The sequence below is a fragment of the Anguilla anguilla genome, chromosome 4 (assembly GCF_013347855.1).
Source record: "Anguilla anguilla isolate fAngAng1 chromosome 4, fAngAng1.pri, whole genome shotgun sequence".
In the NCBI taxonomy this organism is placed as follows: Eukaryota; Metazoa; Chordata; class Actinopteri; order Anguilliformes; family Anguillidae; genus Anguilla; species Anguilla anguilla.
In genome coordinates, this window is record NC_049204.1 from 23,258,351 (window position 1) to 23,280,111 (window position 21,761).

General features: G+C 38.2%; 1 protein-coding gene across 3 annotated transcripts; it reads left to right on the top strand.

Annotated features, from left to right (window-relative positions):
- Positions 1–6,655: 6,655 nt before the first annotated feature.
- On the top strand, positions 6,656–18,720 carry slc5a5 (solute carrier family 5 member 5). 3 transcript variants are annotated; one of them, XM_035412637.1, is made up of 17 exons: positions 6,658–6,786; positions 7,294–7,736; positions 8,003–8,068; positions 8,333–8,384; positions 9,703–9,770; positions 10,088–10,242; positions 11,006–11,146; positions 11,982–12,111; positions 12,688–12,776; positions 12,867–12,979; positions 13,544–13,614; positions 13,736–13,822; positions 14,887–15,089; positions 15,946–16,049; positions 16,290–16,375; positions 16,475–16,618; positions 18,414–18,720. In XM_035412637.1, the coding sequence occupies exons 2-17, from the start codon at positions 7,371–7,373 to the stop codon at positions 18,435–18,437; spliced, it is 1,899 nt and encodes a 632-aa protein (XP_035268528.1). In that variant the 5' UTR covers positions 6,658–6,786; positions 7,294–7,370; the 3' UTR covers positions 18,438–18,720. The 3 variants fall into 3 exon arrangements, with proteins under 3 accessions (XP_035268526.1, XP_035268527.1, XP_035268528.1); XM_035412635.1 differs by having other exon boundaries at positions 6,656–6,786; positions 16,475–18,720; XM_035412636.1 differs by having other exon boundaries at positions 6,656–6,786; positions 7,328–7,736; positions 16,475–18,720.
- The last annotated feature ends 3,041 nt before the right edge of the window (positions 18,721–21,761 follow it).

Sequence of the window (21,761 nt, forward strand, 5' to 3'; positions counted from 1 at the left end):
TTCAATTCCGGGACTCATTTAACTCACTGATCATGATCAAAGCTCACATTTTGTTCTTTCCCTTGCTACCTTAATGAAAAGAGATAAAATGTCATCATGCATCAAACTAAAACAGATGCCAATGGCTCTTTTTCAAATCACTCTCAGTAACACTTCTTTCCTCATTTGAGTAGATGTGGATCATGAAATGCACTCTTGAAATACATTTATGAAGGCGTGTTTTATAAATGCAATTCTGTGATGTACACTCATAAGCAATGCATTAATATCCTTGGCATGAACCTGCTATTTAAAATAAACATTTAATGCTGGTTTTCATTTGAATTCAATTCTCTTTCTTCATTGCATGTTCTACTGTTACTCTTTTTTTAGTCTAACCACTGCCTCAGTTTGTATTGTTACACCTTAATATACAATACAGACAGGCATGTAAGTGAGGCCTTCCTCTATTACAATTGATTAGCATTTGATGAGCAAGAACTATGATCTGTTTTTTAACATTTGTTTAACTTTCATAAGTTCTTCAATGGAAGATAAAACAATCAATATTTCTCTCAGTAAACATCTGAAATAAAATATCATTAATTTAAAAGTATTTGCATCCATATGCAGTGATCCATGCAAGACAACTCTTTTTTACAACACTTTTTTCATACACAGTCCCCCCATTTTAGGGGACCAAAAGTAATTAGACAAATTAACATAAACGTATATAAAATCGTCATATTTGGCACTTGGTTGTAAAACCTTCACGTTTGATGACTACTTTAAGTCTATGACCCTTAGAGACTGGATATCTTTCTTGATGATGCTCTGCCAGGCCTGTACTGCAGTCGTCTTCAGTTCATGCTTGTTTTTTTTTTTGGATTTTTGCCTTTAGTCTTGTCTTCTGCGAGTGAAATGCATGTTGAGTTGGATTTAACCAGGTGATTGACAGTTATTCGCCCAGAAAAACTTCTTGGCTGCCTTAGCGGTGTGTTTAGGGTTATCGTCCTGCTGCAAGGTGAAGCACAATGAGTTTTGAGGCATTTGGCTGGATCTGAGCAGATATTTTCCTATGCTTCAGAAATCTGTTAGCAGTCGCATCATCAATAAAGACAAGTGAACCAGTTCCAGTGACAGCCGTACATGCCTGAGCCATAACACTACCTACCAGCATGTTTCAAAGATGAGGTGGTATGAGGTGGTATGCTTTGGATCAAGAGCGAAGAGATTCTTTTGCCACACATTTTTTTCTTTCCATCACTTTGATACAGGTTAATAATCATCTCATCTATGCACACAGTAAGAGTTTGTTAAAGAACTCTACTTTTCAACAAACTCTAACCTGGCTGTTCTGTTCTTGAGGTTTACGAGTGGATTGCATCTTGCAGTGAAGCCTCTGAGGTTATACTGGTGTAGTCATATTTTATTCTTACACACATCTGTGCTGACATCCTGGAGTTTTCTTGATCTGTTTGACAGTTGAAAGGGGTTTTTTCTTCACAGTCAAAAGTATTCTTCTGTCGTCCACTGCAGTAGACTTCCACGTGGACTTGATTTTGACACACACAATGTTTTGACTATGTCTTTTATTGATGTATTCTGGTTTTTCCACCTGATGATGTCCTGCTGTACTGGCATGACACTTCCTTTGCCCTCATGTTGTGAGACAACAGCAACAGACTCCAAATACAAATCATGACATTACATTTATTTGGCAGATGCTTTTAAACAAAGCAACGTACAGTAAGTGGATACTGACGGTCATTGGAACAACTACAAAACACAGGTCCAATAAGGTACAATACTCATTATGTAGCAGTTATTCATAGCCATGAACACATTAAGTCCAGTTCACACAGGAAGCATAAGATAGGTCAGAAAGTTATGGTAAGTGAAATTAAGAGGCATGATGACGAGTTACAACATCAAGATAATGACACAAGTGCAATATAAGCGAGGATAGAGATAAAAGCATAACATGAAAGTGCTAGAGGAACAAGATAGAAGGATACAAGTGATAAGAGCAAATCTAAATTGGGTGTGCCCTGCAGAGTAGAGATAGTTAGTCCAGGTACGGTCTGAAGAGATTCGTCTTTAGGCTACGGCGGAAGATGGACAATGACCGAGTGGTTTGTGGAGGAATGGGGAGTTTGTTCCACCACTGGGGAGCTGGGGAGCTAGGGTGAAGAAATTCCGTGATCAGGACGAGTGAGAACCATTCACCCAGATTGCTGGGAGTGCAAGTCGCCCTGCTGCAGCAGAGCAGAGTGGTCAAGCTGGCGTGTAGGGTTGAATCATGTCATGTAGGTAGGCAGCCTGACATGAGTAGTAAATCATTTACAACCATGACAGTCACAATGCCAATACTACAGAATGACCTAAATCATGATTTCTCAGGCACTTCTCAGGTTTGTTCACCAATGACATTTCATCAGTATTTTCACTGGGAGCTTACTTGTGTAATGATTTACGGGTTGAGTGACAATCAAGCCTTAGGCTATCAGCTATAATAATATCATGGTTCTGACATAATCAGCCTGGTTGACTGCATTTCAAACACAGTAGGACCGTGATTTGATAATACAGGATTATGGGAAACAACAGTTAGATTCACAATTTGAATAGCATGGGACAGTACTAAATTTAATGTAAAGGTAAAAGGTAAAGAGAATGTCCATAAATATTATTAAAATATCTGTATGAAAGTATGTAATGTCTGTATAAAACCAAAAGTCAATGACATTGACAAAGGCTCTCATCCTTATCCACATTATGTTTCAATCACCAATAATCACAGCCTGATCTGCCAGCGAAATATGACAGAAACTATTAATTCTGATAGGGAAATTGAATAAGGCCCTGGTGGCCTATACACAGACACCAACACAGTGCATGCTATATATTGCTTAAGCTATGTCAAGCTGTGCAAAATGAGGAAAATGTACTTCCACACTCAGGGATTAACCCAAGGTAGACTGGCAGGCAGCTTGAGCTCCACTACCCCTGCCAGATGTATGCAAGTTTTGAGAGCTTATGTAACCCATAGGAGATACTTGGTTGGTTAACCATACCATGGTTAATTTGTTATTCAAAGCCTTATGAGTGAGAGTCCTCAGATTCAATATACCAAATTTAAGGAGAAATTCCTCCTGAGCAGTACCAGCCCTATGGCAAATTTAACAGTGATAAAGGCAACACCATAGCTAGGTTTATGTTTAACATTTATGTGTGAGGTGGACACAGTCTAAGAAGGGCAAAAAGTCATTTCTGACTGATTTCTGAGTCATTTCTGACTGATGTATGCTATCTATGGGAGGACTGAGATAAAGGTCTGAAGGTCTGATTCAGCTGTTCACACATCCCCTCCCTTGTGGGGCAGTAAGGGGGGTCTTCTTTTGGAAATGCCAGACACTTTAAAGGTTCATACATCAATTCTGACTCAAAACTGGACCTGAGTGAAACTGCAGCAGGGAGGTACATTTCTGTATTACATTGGGATCATAGTGCTTTCCCTGTATTTTTTGTGGTTTGGTCTTGAGTTGACGTGGCTCAAGCATATTCTGGAGCACATCATTTACTTTCCCTATGGTAAAAAACTAGCTCAACTACATATCAGGGGGAAATCCTGAAATGGGCTTTAAAGGGACTTTTGATGTGGCACGTTTTTCAAGCTATGGCAAACACACCCAGCATGAAAGCTGTGTACCCCCTTCTCATTATAGGGCCAGATGAACTAGCCATGGACGTGGGCTAAGGTGTACTCCACTCCAAGGTGTCCAGTTGCTCCACGTTCACCCCAGCGACATTGGTGTAGTATAGTTGGGAAACTGACCTTGAAGTGCAGTTCATGGGTATAAAGGGGCCATCCTGTACCAGCAGTTGGATGACATGTTTCACTTCAAGCAGTACCTTCCTTCACTGGCTGCTGCAAAAAGTTTATTCACCACATACCTCTTGACTGCCTAAATGTATACGTCACTTCAATGACTGGCAACCAGCTTTCCCTCCATCATTCTCCGGAGCCCTCTTGAGCCACAGGAGGGAGATCAGCTGCAATGACATTCATATAGGGAATGGTACTTGCACATCGACTGATGGAAGATTAACCTGGAAGGAATATGGAAATGGGCAAAGGGCACAAGGAATTGCGTGTTATGCATTCAAATGACGCTTGTCGTCACATTAATACCGCAAATGAAATCAACCGCATTGGAGAAATTCGCTGTTTCAACTCGTTGCTACACAAAACACTTATTGCACAAAAAATTTATTGCCAGTCATTTTGGTGTCACCCCCCTCTGATGGTGTCACCCGTTCCATTCCTATATTTTTAAGGTAGGCGTAGCTTAACCCCCCCCCCCTTTTTTTTGGACAGTGTAGCTAGTTATTTCCCCGTTTTCCCCAAACTAACAATCTTAATTTTTGGCTGGACCGCAACAGAATGTCAGTGATTGAGTCACTGAGTGATGAAGTTACACCATTGGTCGCCCAATTTATGAAGTTACACCATTGATTGGCCGGATGAAGTGTGTTAGGTCCAGCCATATATTAGGTTTTGACCTGGTCTTGTTTTTTTCTGTATACAAATACCCTGATGCAGATTTCCAGGACTACAGCTGTGGATGTGTGAACTATGATAAGACACAAATGTGACAATGACGGCTTCTCAGTAAAAAAGCAGTACAGTACAGTTTTTTGGATTGTATTTTGAGGCAGAAAGGTTTTGATAACATTGATTATTAGGGATTTGATTGTTCAGGTATTTCAAAAGGTTTAATTTATTTATCTTGTGGACACCCAGCTGCCATTCATTTGTAATGTACGTTCCATTTTAACTACTAAGCTACCCAGGGTTAGTTCTTCCGTTAGCTGGCTTCAAAACACAGAACAACTGTAATCATCCTTAATCGGTATCACAAAGGTGGTTATCAACTTGCAAAGTGAACACAGGCTTTGTTAATCAAGCTCTGTGCGCGTTCCCATTAAAGTCGCGGTGTCTGCAGAAATGAGTCCATAGGCGTACAGCATTGACCGTACTCAAGCAGCATATTTCTCACCTGAGAAAAAAAGACTGATATGGGTGGATATAATCGACTGTTACGAATCACATGAAGTAATCACTGGGTTAAAAAGTAACACCGTCTCGGCCAACAAAGCCAGGGACTAGGGTTGGCAAAATAAAAATAAAATAAATGAATAAATGAATAAATAAATAAATACTAATAGTGTAAATTTGTTAGTTAACCCCTTATGTTTCGCCCCCTTTTTTAACACAAGCCTGAAAATGACATACCCAAAATAAATGGTTACTATTCTTGACAACAGGCATAATCCTGATCTCTTTTGAAATGGATCCCCAGGGAGTTTGCTTTCCAAGAGTCAGGATTACTTGAATATTACTGATACAAAGTAATAGAAGCTCAAACACATTGCAGATGGAAGTTTTTTCTTAACTAAAAAGTTTGTATTTTTTGAGCTTAATGTTGTGCCTGGTGGGCTTAGAAACACAATGCCGACACAGCAAATTCTGGTTCAAATTTGATGACAATACCACCAAAAATTCTGCATTGTTTTTTTTCTGAGCTGTGTCTAGGCAGGTTTGGTAACTTGGTAACCAAATGATACTGTGGGTTATTAAAGGTTTAAAATTCCATATTCTTTATACTATATGCACATGAAAGAAGCAATGTCTTCCTCTGCCAACTCCAACTTAATTTTACCAGGGGGCTTCCCAACCAAGCACTATCCAACCCTGCACTTCCTTAGCTTCAGCCATTCAGCAGGAGTATAGGATACATGGTAGTATTGCTGCTGGTACCAGCTAGCTAATGGTGGAATAGGCTTTCAATATACTTTGAATACATTTACATTGCTTTAAATAATGCTTTGACATTAATTTATTTTACATGCATCAACATGAGGTGCCAAAGAAATATTCTTCATTTTTTTTTTTTTTACAACAGTATGTCTCAATTTAGCACAATCAAGCAACAATTACAATTTAAGTACAAATCAAATACTGCATTAGTATTACTCAAATGCACTAAGCACCAAAAATGTATAACCAGGACCATAACAAGGATGTACCGTTGTAACAGTTGCAGAAAAAATCTTATCACAGTGTGAATTATTTTACAAAGCAAAATTCGTCATCACAAGAAGAAAGCAACCAAAGCTATATAGATCCATTTGTTTGATTGTACACGATACCAACTATATCAAAAAGCAGAATTAATTTATGACATGCTATAATATTTTACTATATTACTATGTTATTTTCTTAAATCTGTTGACCTTTCAGGGTGTTTTGTCAGTTGTATTACAATTTTGCATTCTTGTTGACAAAAGCATGAAAGTGTCAACATTTCAACAGCAAGCAAAAAAAAAAAAAAAAATTGCATTATCCATTAGGTGCTGGACATTTAATGACATATTGTGTATGTACAAAGGTTAGTAGACACAAACTTTGTCAGGAAAATGTCCGGGAAAATAATCTCATTTTTCCTTCTCACCTTGCTCTGAGCCCTCCCTCAGTCCCGCCCTATAGCCGGAATGCACTCCATAAAAGACCAGTTGCTCGCACCATATGACCGTAAGTGCTGCTCCTTCCCTCTTTGTATGGCATTTCAACTACTCATGGAATCAGTTCTGTCTATCCATCTCTGTGTATATTTTAAACTTTTACAGTTAATTTAAATATATGTATATATTTATATATATATTTTAAAACTTTTTTCTATAATGTTAACAATTCCTCAAGTTCAGAAGTTTCAGAAGGAACATTTGTAGCTTCTAAAAACGGTAATGTAAAGACCTTTAACTACTTACTAATTCTTTCTGTCTTGGCATGTTCTCAGAGTCTATGTCTAAGACTTTTTTGAAATGTCTGTGATTTTCAAAGCAGTGTTAATTTTAGAACTGTAGTCAGAATGGCTGGATTTGCAGTTTACCATTTAAACATTTATCAGATGCTTTTCACAAAAGCGCTTCATATTAGAGCTGTGTGCTCACCTGGTACCATTTACCTAGATGATCAGGCTTACTTATTTGTACTGTAAAATTTTGAAACAACAGTACATTGCACTGTAATTATATGGAAAATATACTGTTAGAGGTACATCTCTCCTTAAAAATAAGAGACCAGATTAGACTTCTCAAGATTCCTCACAATAGATTATAAAATGTTGTTGGCCCATGGGAAATTCTCCATTTAAGATTTATGGTGCTGAATTATTTGCAATGGAACTAAAGTTTATGTCTTTATCTTTTTTTGTCTTCCTCACTTTTGAAATACAATTCTCCTTTCAGAAATTTCCTGCACTTAATTTGCTGTCTCACACAGACACAGGACTGGGCGGACCTAATCTGAAGACAGGGGACTTGTGATGGAGAGCACTTCTGATATCAAAACAGCCAGGCCGAACTTCCTCCTGGCTGACTATGCTGTCTTTGGCCTCATGCTGCTTGTCTCTGTGCTTATTGGACTGTTCCAAGCCCTGAAAAAGAGTGCTCGACGGGGGAAGGTGGATGACTTCTTCACTGGGGGAAGAAAGATGTCTGCAGTGCCCGTGGGCTTGTCACTCTGTGCCAGCTTTATGTCAGCTGTGCAGGTGCTGGGTGTTCCATCTGAGGCCTACCGTTATGGTTTTAAATTCCTATACATGTGCCTGGGCCAGACGTTCAGCTCCCTCATTACCGCCTTCCTGTTTCTCCCTGTGTTCTACAAACTCGGCATCACTAGCACAAACCAGGTGAGAGCTTCTTACGAATCTCACTCATGTGGAACGGAATGAGGACCAGCGGAAGGTTGCACCATAAACCGCATAAACTTATACAGTTAAATGAATAGAACTCCCGTAGTTGTCTGAATGCTCAAAACCATTACAAAATACAGCGAACTGCTGTTATATTTATGGCATATTTGCAGACAAACCCGGAATATAATCCCTTGGTTTAAACTGTGGGAACTATCTGTCTTCTTTTTCTTGCCTGAATGCATATTTATATTGCATTTCAGTACCTGAAAATGAGGTATGGCAGAGGCATGCAGCTGCTGGGAAGCTTCCAATTTATTTTGGCAACGGTAAGGAACAGGAAAAACACCAATGCGTCAGTAGGAGCATTTTATATCCATAATTGCACAATTCGGTGAATAAATCAGAAAGAGAGAGTCGAGGAATCCCTTGTTATTTCTGTATGAATTCCCGAACGGAGAACTATAGGCAATTCATTGAGTAGTATCAATATGATTTTGTGGGAAAAACCTTGTTGGTCCGTTTATTTTATTTTTCAGTTATATTCATTTCATTACAGCTGTCATGTCATGTAAACCATGTTTTTTTCACAGCTGCTCTACACTGGGGTAGTGATTCTCGCCCCTGCTCTCATACTGAACCAAGGTGGGCAATAGTTTTTATAAAACCATGAGGAAGCTATGCGACCGGTGATTTGTAATTGAATACTATATTTTATGTTAGGAATCATAAAAATTTAGCGTTGTGTGGCATTTTTTCTATCTTTGGCTTCATTTATAAAAGGATACACATACAATAAAATTTAGTACACTTTTTCATGGCAAGTATCAGATTTATCATTATGAATGTGAAACTATTGTCAGTGTGTCACCTATTTACAATGTAAATTCTCATAAGTTCACGTAAGTCAAAAAATGAGGAAACCAATTGCCTTCTCCAGTGACTAAAACTTAAAATAAATGCTTAAGTTTACACTCAGGAAATAGCTTAACAATTTATATTTGTTATTTGTTATTTGTTTGTGGCCAAACCAGGTCTTGAATGACAACGGTGTTAAATTATATATATATATATATATTTTTTTTTTTTTATTTTATTTAATTTTTTACCTACAATGGCAAACACACTGCTATCACGTCACCAAAAAAAAAAAAAGAAAAGAAAAGTAGGTAGGTATGTGTGTTTGGGTGGTAATTTACAGTATAGGCCAGGGTATAAAGGTAAGACTGGAAGATGGTGATGGATTCAGGGTTTCATATTTTGGGAGGAAATTCCAGAGTTTGTGTGCCATCCTGAAAAACACACTTAAGGGAACTGTGGAGGTTTGATTTTTGTATAGTGAAGTTGCCAGCAGTAAGCAATTTGTTTTACTGGGACATGAATACTGAATAAGCATGCAGTGACCTAGCCTAAACAAGCTTTAAATCAGAAATAATTGTTTAGTCTTTATCTATCAGTTGCTTTCAGTCATAACAGTTGATGTCAAGATTGAAATTGCCAAATTATCTGACAATTGAAAGTATGTAAATCATGAAGAAAAAGGGAGGCATAAGGAGTTCTGTCTAGTAACTGCACCTTTATTCATGTGTTTAGGCTGTATGAAATCTTCTGAAAACTGTAGGGTTTTAATGTATTTTAAAAAGATTTATTTCAATGTACAATAATGAAATCAAATTACTGGTTTCAAATAAACAACAAAACGCTTTATTATTTCCTTAAACAAGCTATAGTATACATGACATTGGCATGTGGCCATTTCTGACATACAAAATCTAGAATCCTTTAATAAATGAGGCCTCTTGTCTGTAATGTACCCAGTTTGACTCCTTGCCACTCCTTAACCTACTGTAAATTCATACTGCTGTTCAAAGCAGGAATACCATATCTACTACAAAACTGATTTCTGAGATTATTAACTGAGTTCCATGTGCATGAAGCAGCTGGTATCAATGATATGTTTCAGCCACTGGGCTCGACATGTGGGCTGCTCTGTTCGCCACTGGGGCCATTTGCACATTCTACACTACTCTGGTAAGATGTATTCACATGACCGTATAGAAATTCTTGACTTTTGTATTGAAGAGCCTATCCAAGAGATCGATAGGTAAAAGCTATCCTTTCCCAAAGTTTCTGTGTGACAATTCAAAGAGTGAATCAAACAATATGATTGGTAGCTGTTAGGATGCTTCTAAATTGCTTTTATTTGGTGTCCATAACTGTAAGTGAGAAGATAGGACCTGACTGCTGAATCGAAGAGTGATAATTTGTCAACACTGGTGTGAGATGCAGCATGTGTTTCTGCAGAATGAAAGGATCACAGTCTCTCCTTTGCCCTTCCTGTTCCCCAGGGTGGCATGAAGGCAGTCATCTGGACAGATGTATTCCAGATCATTGTCATGCTTGCCGGCTTCATAGCCATCTTCATCCATGGCACTGTTCTGGTTGGAGGACCGGCTAAGGTTCTGGAGATTGCACACAACGGATCACGCATTAATTTTGATGAGTAAAAGCAATTAGCTTTTTTTCAAACAATCAGTGTTCTGAGTAAAAAGGTCCAGTGGCTTTGTTTGTAGGTTTTGTCATTTGCACTTCTATGAAATGTATAAAATGAAATGGAAATCAAATAACTAAGTTCTCTTCACACTGTTTATATTGAATCAACCATACTGTGACATTTGTGCATCGTAGACTTTGTTTATCATTATTAATTTATCAGATGATTTTATGTACAGCAGCATATAAAACAATGCACACAGTATGATAGAACCAGTATTTATAGTAGCAAAATAAAAACAAAGCACTGTGATGTAACAACACAATAATCAACATTCTGTATAGTCTAGGAGTATGCCAATATGCATATTATTGCAGTGTTATACTATAGAGCGCATATTAATACAAGTCAGAAGTGAAAGTACTTTAACATAAATTGCAAAGTTTACAGGTAGTTAAAAAGTGGACGAAGATCAGCAAATCTTAGATAAGGCTAGAAGTGCTATCAGTCTTCTAAATGATTAAAGATAAACAAACTTTATCGTAAAAAATATTTAAAGATGCAAGTCAAGTCTTTCAAAAATTTAGCGTTTTTTTTTTGTACTATTTCTTCTTTTACATTTGAAGGGAGGTGCAGTTGCCCTGGTCTCTAACCCTAAAAATGCCATATAAGGGCACGTGGATGTAAACATAACTGGGTAGATGTGCACCGTAAACACTAGCAGCCTCAAACATAACATTCTTTCATGGTCTCTAACCCGTTTCCTTTTCAGCTTTTATTTGGACCCCAGGAGGCGCTATTCTTTCTGGAGCTTCTCTGTGGGGGGCACAATGGTCTGGCTGTCTATGTATGGAGTGAACCAAGCCCAGGTGCAGCGCTATATTTCCTGCAAGACAGAAAAAGTGGCACAGTGGTACGTGCTTCAACTTCAGCTGGTAATGTTCATGTGCATTTCAAGCAGATGCTCCTATTCAGAGCAAATTACAGTTTACACTCTATGTACATGTATTCCATTTGTAAAGCTGGATATTTAATTAAGAAATTTAGGTTAATTAACACATTCAAAAAAAAAAAAGAAAAAAATCATTAGACCACGGTCAAATATGTACCACTATTTGAAATGCCTTTTCTCTTTTTGTACAATCATATGAAAGAAGAATCTTGTTATGAAAATAGCTGACAATAGATGATTCTTTTAAAACAATTAGTGACCTGTATGAATTTAACTCATTTTTTAGGACAAGAGTAAGCATTCACAAGTCTATAATAGAAAGCACACTAGTTGAAAGTGAGAAATTAAGTGCAAACAGCTCAAGGGTGATTTAAATGTTTACACCTATGGTAGCATGTCAGAGTATTGAGACCATGCAGAGAAGAAAACAGACCTTAGCAGCTGTGAAAAACAACGAGTGGTTATTATTGACAGGAAACTCTACAAACCACAGGGGGAAGCAGGCCCAAGGTTGTGACTCTCATGCAACAATTTTTCACTTCTTAAAAACATTGGTTGGAATGAACATTGGCTTAAGCTATATGTGCTTGCTGCAGTTAATTTTTCTTGTTGTTTTTTTCTGTTTTATGTAGTAAGCAGTTGTTATAAAATACCATGCTATTGCAAAAAACAGCTGTGCCCCCACCCTCCCCCAACTTGACATAATTAACACCTGTTGCCCAATACAGTGGCAACATTAAGAGAAAAGAACAGGAACTGGAGCTGAACTGCTTTACCTGTGCATCCCTGCGAACAGGGCCCTGTTTGTCAACCAGGTGGGCCTTTGTCTCATCGTGAGCAGTGCTGCTACCTGTGGGATTGTCATGTTTGCCCTCTACTCCGGCTGCGACCCACTCAAGGCGGGAAAGATCTCTTCTCCTGATCAGGTGACTGTTTTCACTTCAGAGTATCATAAAGCTCTGTGGCCATTACTGTTCAGTTCTATTAATTAATTAAATAAATAAATAAATAAATAAATAAATAAAATAGAGATCTACTGTATAATGTTTAAATGGCTGCCAATATCAAGAAGAGGTTGTGCAAGCCTGCTCGCAGTGTCCAAAAATGACACAATGCACTTTGCAGATTAAATTCTCCTCTGCTTAGATGTAACTTCACTTAAAAAAGTGCTGTGTCACCAGAGAGATATGATTCTCTAGATCACATGAATGCCAGAATTACTTACAGTACAGTACTTACAGTAATTCAGTTACTCAGCTAAAGCAGTCGTGTTTTAGTTAAGTGTTCACAAATTAATATTTACATTTTAATTAAAACAAAACTTAACACGTGGCAGTTTAATTTGGTGTTAAACATTTGGTGTTTGTGGTAAAGCTTGGCTGTTCTGCAGTTCATTATCTGCCGTGCATTACTGATGATAGGATGCATCATGAACATTACTGTAAACAGAGGTATGTGTGTGCTCATGCATGCATGTCTTCCTCCATTTTCATCTGTCACAGTATATGCCCTACTTGGTCCTTGACATCTTTAAAGACTACCCTGGCTTCCCTGGCCTGTTTTTGGCTTCTGCATTCAGTGGAACTCTAAGGTATGCTAGTTACTAGAACAGGTTTAAGAAAAATGGCAGGAGCTTAAATGCATATGAAATAGTGTTGTGTTCCACTTGTTTTTCTCACAGCACAGCCTCCACTAGCATCAATGCCATGGCAGCTGTTACCATGGAGGACCTGTTGAAACCACATCTTGGGAATATGTCCCAGAAGAAATTAATTCTAATCTCCAAAGCACTCTGTGAGTTATTTTGCTCCAGTCTGTTTTTCTTTGTCTTTTGCATGCTTTGGCCTGAATGTAAGCATTCAAATGTTTCACATTGTACACTGCACCTGATATTTTACAAGTGGTGACAATTACTTGAACGATGATTGCTGTTTTAATCCCCGTCTAGATTAGACTAGATTTAATCCTAGTCTATTTCTGTGCTCAGAATATTTTCAGAAATTCAGAATTTTTCCTTCACAGGCAAACACAATGTATCCTATTATTTGAACATATCTGTATTTGTGATAATACAGAATCTAATTTTATTACGCACAGTGATTTAGATAGAACAGTGGCTCTAGTGATGACATTTGTCTTTCCTTTTTCCTTAATTTACAAATAACGGGTATAAACTCAAAAGAACGAGGGTTGGAGAAATGCTTTAAACATGCTACTCTCATTTTAAATGAAATAATTTGAGACTTTATCATCAGTGGACATCAAGGACCAAGTTGCTGTTTATTTGTCTCTGATCAGACCTTCCCCAACTACAGGCATATGATTTCTATGCCTATGGTAATGCATGTTCTGTTTCAGCTCTCATGTATGGGGTTGGGTGCGTCACTGTTGCTGCCCTCTCCTCTTTCTTAGACTGGGGTGTTCTTCAGGTAGGCCCTCTGCTGGCCTTTCTTGATGCATGCTTTTTAAAACTTCTCAAAGCTCCTTTTGAAAGCTGTGATTGTACAATCCAGGTTATCAAGGCTCTTCCTGTTCCCGTCTCCTCTTCAGGGCTCCTTCGTCATTATGGGAGTGGTCAGTGGGCCGTTACTCGGTGTATTCATCCTGGGAATGTTTGTTCCTGCTACAAATACACCAGTAAGTGTTTCAAGTGCAGACTTCTGGAACCAGAGAAATGTACTGCAAGCAGTTAATGAAACTGCAAAGGAAGCATATGATTTCCAATTCATGATAGGGTGCTGCTATTTTGCCCTTGAGCTATGTCTTCTTAAAATATTGTTCTGCATAATAGTTAATGTGAAAATGTACGTTACTGTAAGATAAGGGTATTAAGGAAGTTAGTTTGTGATAAGAATAACAAATGAAGGTGATTCTTGCCAAATCCTGCATTAGTGAAATTACACACACTTCCTGGAAAGATTAGATAAGGCTAAATAAATTTTATTGTCCATTTTCGGTTGAGATGTCCCTTTAACTTCCCTATTACAGAAAGGAAATGTAGGCTAATCATTCACACAATTGCACACGTGCACACAGGTGTATTATAAGAACCAACAGAAGGCAATAGAAGCCAAACTAAACTCAGAAACCAAATTCTTCATAAACCATACATTTATTGAAATATCAAATCAAGTACTATTGATTAATTCAGAGAATGAAAATTAAATTCTTTGTCAAAGCAGAGTTAACAGATTATAAGAAATGCATCCCTGAATTCAATCAACCGATTGCAAAATACATAGAATAAAAGTTTTGTATTTACATTAATGATTCAGAAGGTCTTTGATGAGAAGTAAAACCTATGATCTACAGGGGGAGACCCGCGTTTATAGTCATGTCATGGAGAATGGTGAGCTAGTACTGTACACTGGACTTTGAGGCATTTGGTTTAGTTTGCGTGAGGGAATGCTACGTTCTCTTTTTTCCAGGGTGCCCTGTATGCACCACATAGGAGATCAAATTAATTCATTACAGCAGCTAACTGAAAACTCTCAACTGTGGGTTAGCAGCCATGAGTGGTCAGCACCCATTTTAGGGCACAATAGCATGATAGTCAAAAACTTCTTATGTGCCAAATAAGGACTGTGCCAATCTTAAGCATCACTATAATGTGCACTTTGGTGGACCCATGCTCCTTTCAGCAGAAACACCATGGAAATGCTATGACATTAAGGACACTGTCTTTCTGTATCCTTTCTCAGGGGGCATTTGCCGGTGTGTCTGTGGGATTTTGTATCACCTTATGGCTAGCAGTTGGATCAACTGTCTACCCTCCCAGCCCTGAAGCACAGGGAGTTCTGTCCACTTATGCAGGACAGTGCTTGTCACAGAACCATACACTGGACAGCAGCATGGCCATGGACAGTGTCACAGGCTGGACCACAGTTCCCCTGGATCAGCGTGGGTGAGGATTTCATAAGGCTGTTTTTGGCAGCTGTCACCAGCAGGAGGCACCCCAGGTTTTCAGTCAGTGGGGTATCACCCACTTTCTTCAGCACTTCCCTTTAAATTGCTAGCTGTAGTTGCACTGGATGCGTGGTCCTTTGGCAGAGTATGTCTGCTACTCAACTAGTCGAATGGAGGGTAAAATTAGGTGGTAGCTGGGTGCACAACTGATATACAGAATCCTCCTGGATTTACACTGAATGATGCAGCAATCTGCAGTTGGGATTGACCATTCAAATTTGAAGGAGAAAGGAAGATGGATGATTAAAAACTTGTAAAAAAAAATAAAATGTTAATAATGGAAAACAATCACAGTGGTATTACAATGAGCCAAGTCTCTAGGTGGGTCAATTGTAGCATATTAGGGTAGTTGAAAATGACCATAAGAATAAGGGTCCTGTCCGCATAGGTAGTACATGTACATAAAATCCTGAAAACTCATTGAGACATTACAGTACATTACAACTGCAGAAGTGCAGTAAATTAATAAATAGAAACACAGCACACAATGTAATTTTTTTGCTGTCATTAGATCTTTCTGTAAAAAAAGATTGAGATGGATGAGAAGGAAGTGGAGATTGACCTGTTTGAGGTTCAATATAATAAAATTAAAGTTAATCAAGCAGAATCACAAAGTCTGATGTCTGGCTAGATATAATTGCAATAACTCTTTGTCGCTGTCTGCTATTCAAAAATGAATTGATAACCTTGAATTAATTAAAAGCCACGTCCTGTTCTTTTTCTTATTTTCTTAAAGACTATTTGGACGGTTTAATGCACTCATCTTCTCACTTCATGGTAATGAATTTTTGTAGGCTCACTGTCCTTGAGGACTTCTACTCAATATCCTACCTCTACTTTGGAGTATTAGGGACAAGCTCAGTGGTGCTCACTGGACTTCTGGTCAGCTATATCACAGGTAACAAGATGATGATGATGATATTATTATTATTATTATTATTATTATTATTATTATTAATAATAATAAGTTTACATGGCACCCTTTGTGGATGATCTCCACCATCCATTTGTATTAAATTTTATTTAATTTATTACATTAGCTATTTATGGATCAGCTACTTCAATGCAACGATTTTTTTAATCTGGAAAAAAAAACAGGAAATAATGTTTCAAAAAATGTCTCTTTTTTTTCCACAAGGACCTACCAAACGGACAGCCATTGCCCCAGGGCTGCTGTGGTGGGACACGATGGCTAAAACCTTGGATGGCCCCTCACAGAACACAGTAAGTGAGGAAGGGTCTTATTAGATGTAACATATTACTTAAGACAACTTGCCTAAAATCAGTTACTAGTAATGTGAGATTCTGTGCCTGTCTTCACAGGATGTCTTAAAGAACTGCAGTCCGCTAATTGTACCTATGGACTCCATACTCACTGAAACAGGAGGAGGCGATGGGAAAGAGGAGGCCCCACGGCTTCAAGTTGCCGAAATGGAGAACAATCCCCACTCTGTGCTTCTTGACAAGGTTCAGACGGTTCTGAGAACTGATAATGATTTCAAAGCCAGTGACGGTGGATGGATGCACCTGTAGATATAAGAATTTCACTGAGCCTTTATTACAGATGGCCATCTGAAAAGGAAAAAAAAAAAGATTAATTCCTCAAGAAAATATTTTTTCTGAGAATTTCTCTCACTGCTGGCAATTGTCCCAGAGATGAAGACAAAGCCATATAACAAATTAACACCAGAGATAGACAGGGAACAGCCGAAACTCGCGACACCTACACAAGAGTTCATACAAGTTTTGACCAACATACTTCACCACGTTTACACTCCTATAAAGGGGTATCCTAATATACAAAGGTGCCAGCTGATTTCATTAATTAATTCTACCTCCAGCCTGATGAATTCTGCTAATTAGAATATCTAGATGAATGGAACAAAATACTGGGGAGTAATGTCACTTCTGACCCTGGATTTTCCACCTGAATAAAACAGGCTATATTTTCAATCAGTGAGATAAAAGGGTTTAAAGGGGCAGTTCAACCAAAAATGAAATTAAGGTATGTTTGTACTTGGATCAGTATCTGTCCATCCAGATAGTTTCGCTGAAGTTTCATAAAAGTCCACCTGCACAAGACATTGCAATGATAAGGGCTACACAGTTGGCATGCTTAGGTAGAAGTAGTAGTTTGATGACACCATGCAGAAATTAAGCTCTCTGGACGTTTGTGAGTAGCCACTGGGTTATATTTGGAAAGCGAGATTGCTGACAATTTTTCAAATTTTTGGTGCTTTGAGGACACATAAAGATGGACCTGCATGGTATATTTTATCAGGGTGTGCTGTAGCGAATATCAAGAAAACCTGTCACATACTACTCCTGCTAAGTGGAAACATACCATAATTTCATTTTTGGATGAATTGCCCGTTTAACATTTTTCTTACAAATAATAGATGGAAATAATATTAAGTCATTTGAAGAACTGTTCCCAACCTATGAATTACCCTGAGGTGTTATTTTTTAAGTATTTGCAAGTAAGAAGCTACGTTAATGAGAAGATGTGTAACAATCCTAATATTACAGAATGTCATTCAATAATGAGATATATGATAAATAACAATGCGGAGAAAAATGAGTTAACTAAATGGATAGGTAAAATTTATAAAATATTACAAAATGATTATCCCAACAGCAGAGCACAGTGTAAATACTGAGGAAACTATAGACTGACAAGCTGTCTCATTTAATATTTTTAAAACTACTAATTCATATTTTTGGAAAGAGCATGCTTGGAAAATACAGCTGTGATACTTTAAAACACCAGCCATTCAGTCAAAATGCTGTATAGTACAGAAAATAAGTGCTGAGGAAAATGTGGGGAAGAGAAAGCTACTCACTCTCATAAATTTTTAAAAATGTATCTGGTGAGACGGAAGTATAGGAGCAGTAGTATATTGGATGTCACACAATTTAGTGGTTCCACTCTGGGAAGCTCCTCGATATATTATTTTGGGTTTAATCCCTATGGCATCACTTCTGAAGCTAACAAATACCTGATAAGAATTCTAAAACGTATAGCACTAAAACATATTAAATTAGCTGAAACAAGAACCACCCACTGCTGAAAAATGGAGGGATTTGGTAAAAGTACACCAAATTGAGTACACAACACATAGAACAAGCATAGGAAATAGAGCTGAGCACAAATGAGGAAAATGGAGCAATTTAAAAAAAGAAATAAACCAAGCTAAAAGATGTGAACTTATACTCTTTTCCTTTTTCTTTATCTAATTGGTGCTTATCTTTTTTGTTTCAGAGCCCAGTGGAATCCAATGTGTAATCATCCCACTGAATGTCCATGTAAAGGTGGAGAAATTAATTTTAATGCATTTGCATGTGTGTACGTGCTGGCATATATATATATATATATATATTTATCTAGGAGTATGGGTATAGTATTGGAGTGAAAGAATATGTTTGGGTGCTTATATGTGTTTTGAATGTATGTATACATATACAGACAGGTGAATACAACATAAAGTGTCCTGGTAAGGTGTTGGGCCATCACAAGCTGAACAGCTTCAATGCGCCTTGGCTTACAGATGGTCTCTGGAACTCTACTGGAGGGATGAAACACCATTCTTCCAAAAGATATTCCTTCATTTGGTGTTTTGATGATGGTGGTGGACAGTGTGGTACAACACGTCAGTCCAAAATCTCCCATAGATGTTCAATTGGGTTGAGATCTGGTGACTGTGAAGGCCATAGCATACAATTCATATCATTTTCATATTCATCAAACCCATTCACTGACCCCCTTGTGCCCTGTGGATGAGGGCATTGTCATCCTGGAAGAGACCACTCCCATCAGGATAGGATAAAGGCGATTATTTAGGATAACTTTGTATTGATTTGCAATGACCCTTCCTTCTAAGGGGAAAAGTGGACCCAAACCATGCCAGGAAAATGCCCCCCACTGCATAACAGAGCCACCAGACCCCCTCATTGAAGGGGTCAAGCATTCAGGCTCATATCGTTCTCTTGGTATATGCCACACATGCACTCACCCATTTGTCAAGAATGAGGTGAAGACTAACTCATCAGACCTTATGACTTTTTTCCCACATCTCTGTAGATCTGTGTCTATGATTTTTGCACGACTAAACTCTCAAATGTGCATTCAACTTTGTAAAGAGGGGTTTATGCACTGCAACCCTACTATAATATCTCTCTCTATGTAGTTGTCGATGGACTGTTCTTGTTGATAGTCGCGTTCACGTTCTGCACTAACATTCTCAGTCACCTGAGGAAGAGTTGCTCTTCTGTTTTTCCTTATACAGGCAGTCCCCGGGTTAAGAACGTCCGACTAACGGACAACTCTTACTTACGAATGGACTGCCATAAAGCTCATTATATTAAAAATTTGAGTTAAATACAATGGTTCGTAATAACGAGCGCACACACTACTTTGTGACGCTCATTAAAACATTGCGCGGCTTATACACTCACCGGCCACTTCATTAGGTACTTGTCCTGTTGTGCGTTCAGAGATGCTCTTCTGCATACCTTGGTTGTAACGAGTGGTTATTTGAGTGACTGTTACCTTTCTATCAGCTCGAACCAGTCTGGCCATTCTCCTCTGACCTCTGCCATCAACAAGGCATTTTCGCCCAGAGAACTGCCGCTCACTGGATATTTGCTCACTGGATTCATTGCTTAATTGTATCATGCGGTGCACCTGTATGGAAGAATCCACATTAGTTTGTTTCTCCAATCATTAATTCAGGTTTTTAATTTGTTTCCTTTAATTTTCCTTTCCTTTAATTTGTCACCCACCAGCATGTATTTATATATGTATATGTAAATTTTATTTGGGTCTTTTTTATGCTCTGCAACTACCTAAAAATGAAATTATATACTTATACTTGTTCATATTTATTTGCCAGAAATATATATTTGATTCAAAATGAGTATTTCATATATTTCCCCACTTTTATACTAAATGAGCTGAATTAAAATTACAAATAGAAAAATCATTGGGCATGTGCAGTGCTTTTCCGTGTTTCGACAGTAATATTTAAATCTAGTTATGCATACCTAGGTGGTAAGGACACCTTGCTCACACAAGGAAACACCAATACGTTAGAATGTCAATACCAAAAGGTCACAGTAACAAAGGAGAATGACATCTTATTTTCATCCCTGAACTAGTGCATCCAAATTTTCAAACATCAGTCCTGGACAATGATAGTATCCTGCTCAGCACCACAATTCATTCCAAAAGCCTCAATGCAAAAAAAGGAGATTCCTTGCAGTCATGTGCATTATGAAATACTTCACTGATAAATTGAGGGTAGTTTTTATGATCCCCCCCTCCCCCCTTTCCTTAAAGTTTAACAAAGAAAGCTTGTTCGACAACACACCTTAGAAAAATCTAGCATTGTGGTGTGACCTTGGCAGATGGTAGATGCCACATGGTCAACACCTTCATTTTTTCATTTATGTGGATCACTGCACAGTTTCTAATTCCACCTGTCTATCACTCTCAGCACACCTGCATTCACACCTGTGAAGATAAACATCAAACCCAAATGCAGGTACATACATCTGCCAAGTAAATGATTGGCCCCTGGAACACTCTGTACAACTCCTGCCACAGCCTAGCCTCCAATCATTTCCTAATTGGAACAGCTACCTGGAATAAACAGTCAAACTTCTTCAGCATCCCTCACTGGTGTTTTGTGTTCTAGTGAATGCACTGCTAGGCACCTAAAGCAACAAAATGTTCCACTAACAAGTTCCTAGTCAGATAGAAACCTTTTTTACACAGCTGTGGACCCCTGCCGTAGAAGCGACTCCAATCACCCAGATGACACCATGTCCGTCCTTCAACTTCGCAGAACCTGCAGAACTTCACACCTTGCCTCCTAACAGCACAAACTCAAGTTACCAATCTTACTTCTTATCTAACCGAGCCCATGAGTATTTCTCAAGGACAACATTTCATTTTCGTTTTATATTTCCAGGGATGAAAACTAGAGGGAGCATAATTTCTAGGCCAAAACCCCACCTTTGATATTTGACAATGAATGGCCTTATTTCTCCCCTAAACAATGCAGAATTACGATGCGTTTAAAAAGCACAGAAATCAAAACTGAACTCAAATAAGATGTAATGACAAACATAAGAAACGTTGCTTTCTACCAGCAGGGATACGATGCGCAACATTGACTGGGTGTGAAATGATGCATTTCATAGAACATTGTTTTAAGACTGCAGGATACCAACAATTCTCAAGGCAATGCGACATAACATTCATGATCATCGTCATATCACGAGCAGTACATTTAAAGTTAAAAAAAGTGTAATATATTCAGTCCTCACTCGTAGGTAAATTTAGGGTGAATTTTTTATTTTTCAGCTGTTCACGTTGCATTATTCAAAGCATAATGTATGCACGTTTGAATGTGTATTTGTGGAAGAAATTCTTACTATTTTGGTACATATTGGTGTATTTATATGTGCATCCTGGACATAAGCAGATTTCATGATGTACAGCCACAGATGTTAACGCAAATACTGCACATGTATAGGGCTCGTTCGCCGAATGTCTTTCAGTCCGGTAGCTAAACAAAACAAATGTTCAGCACAACGCAGCCGTCTC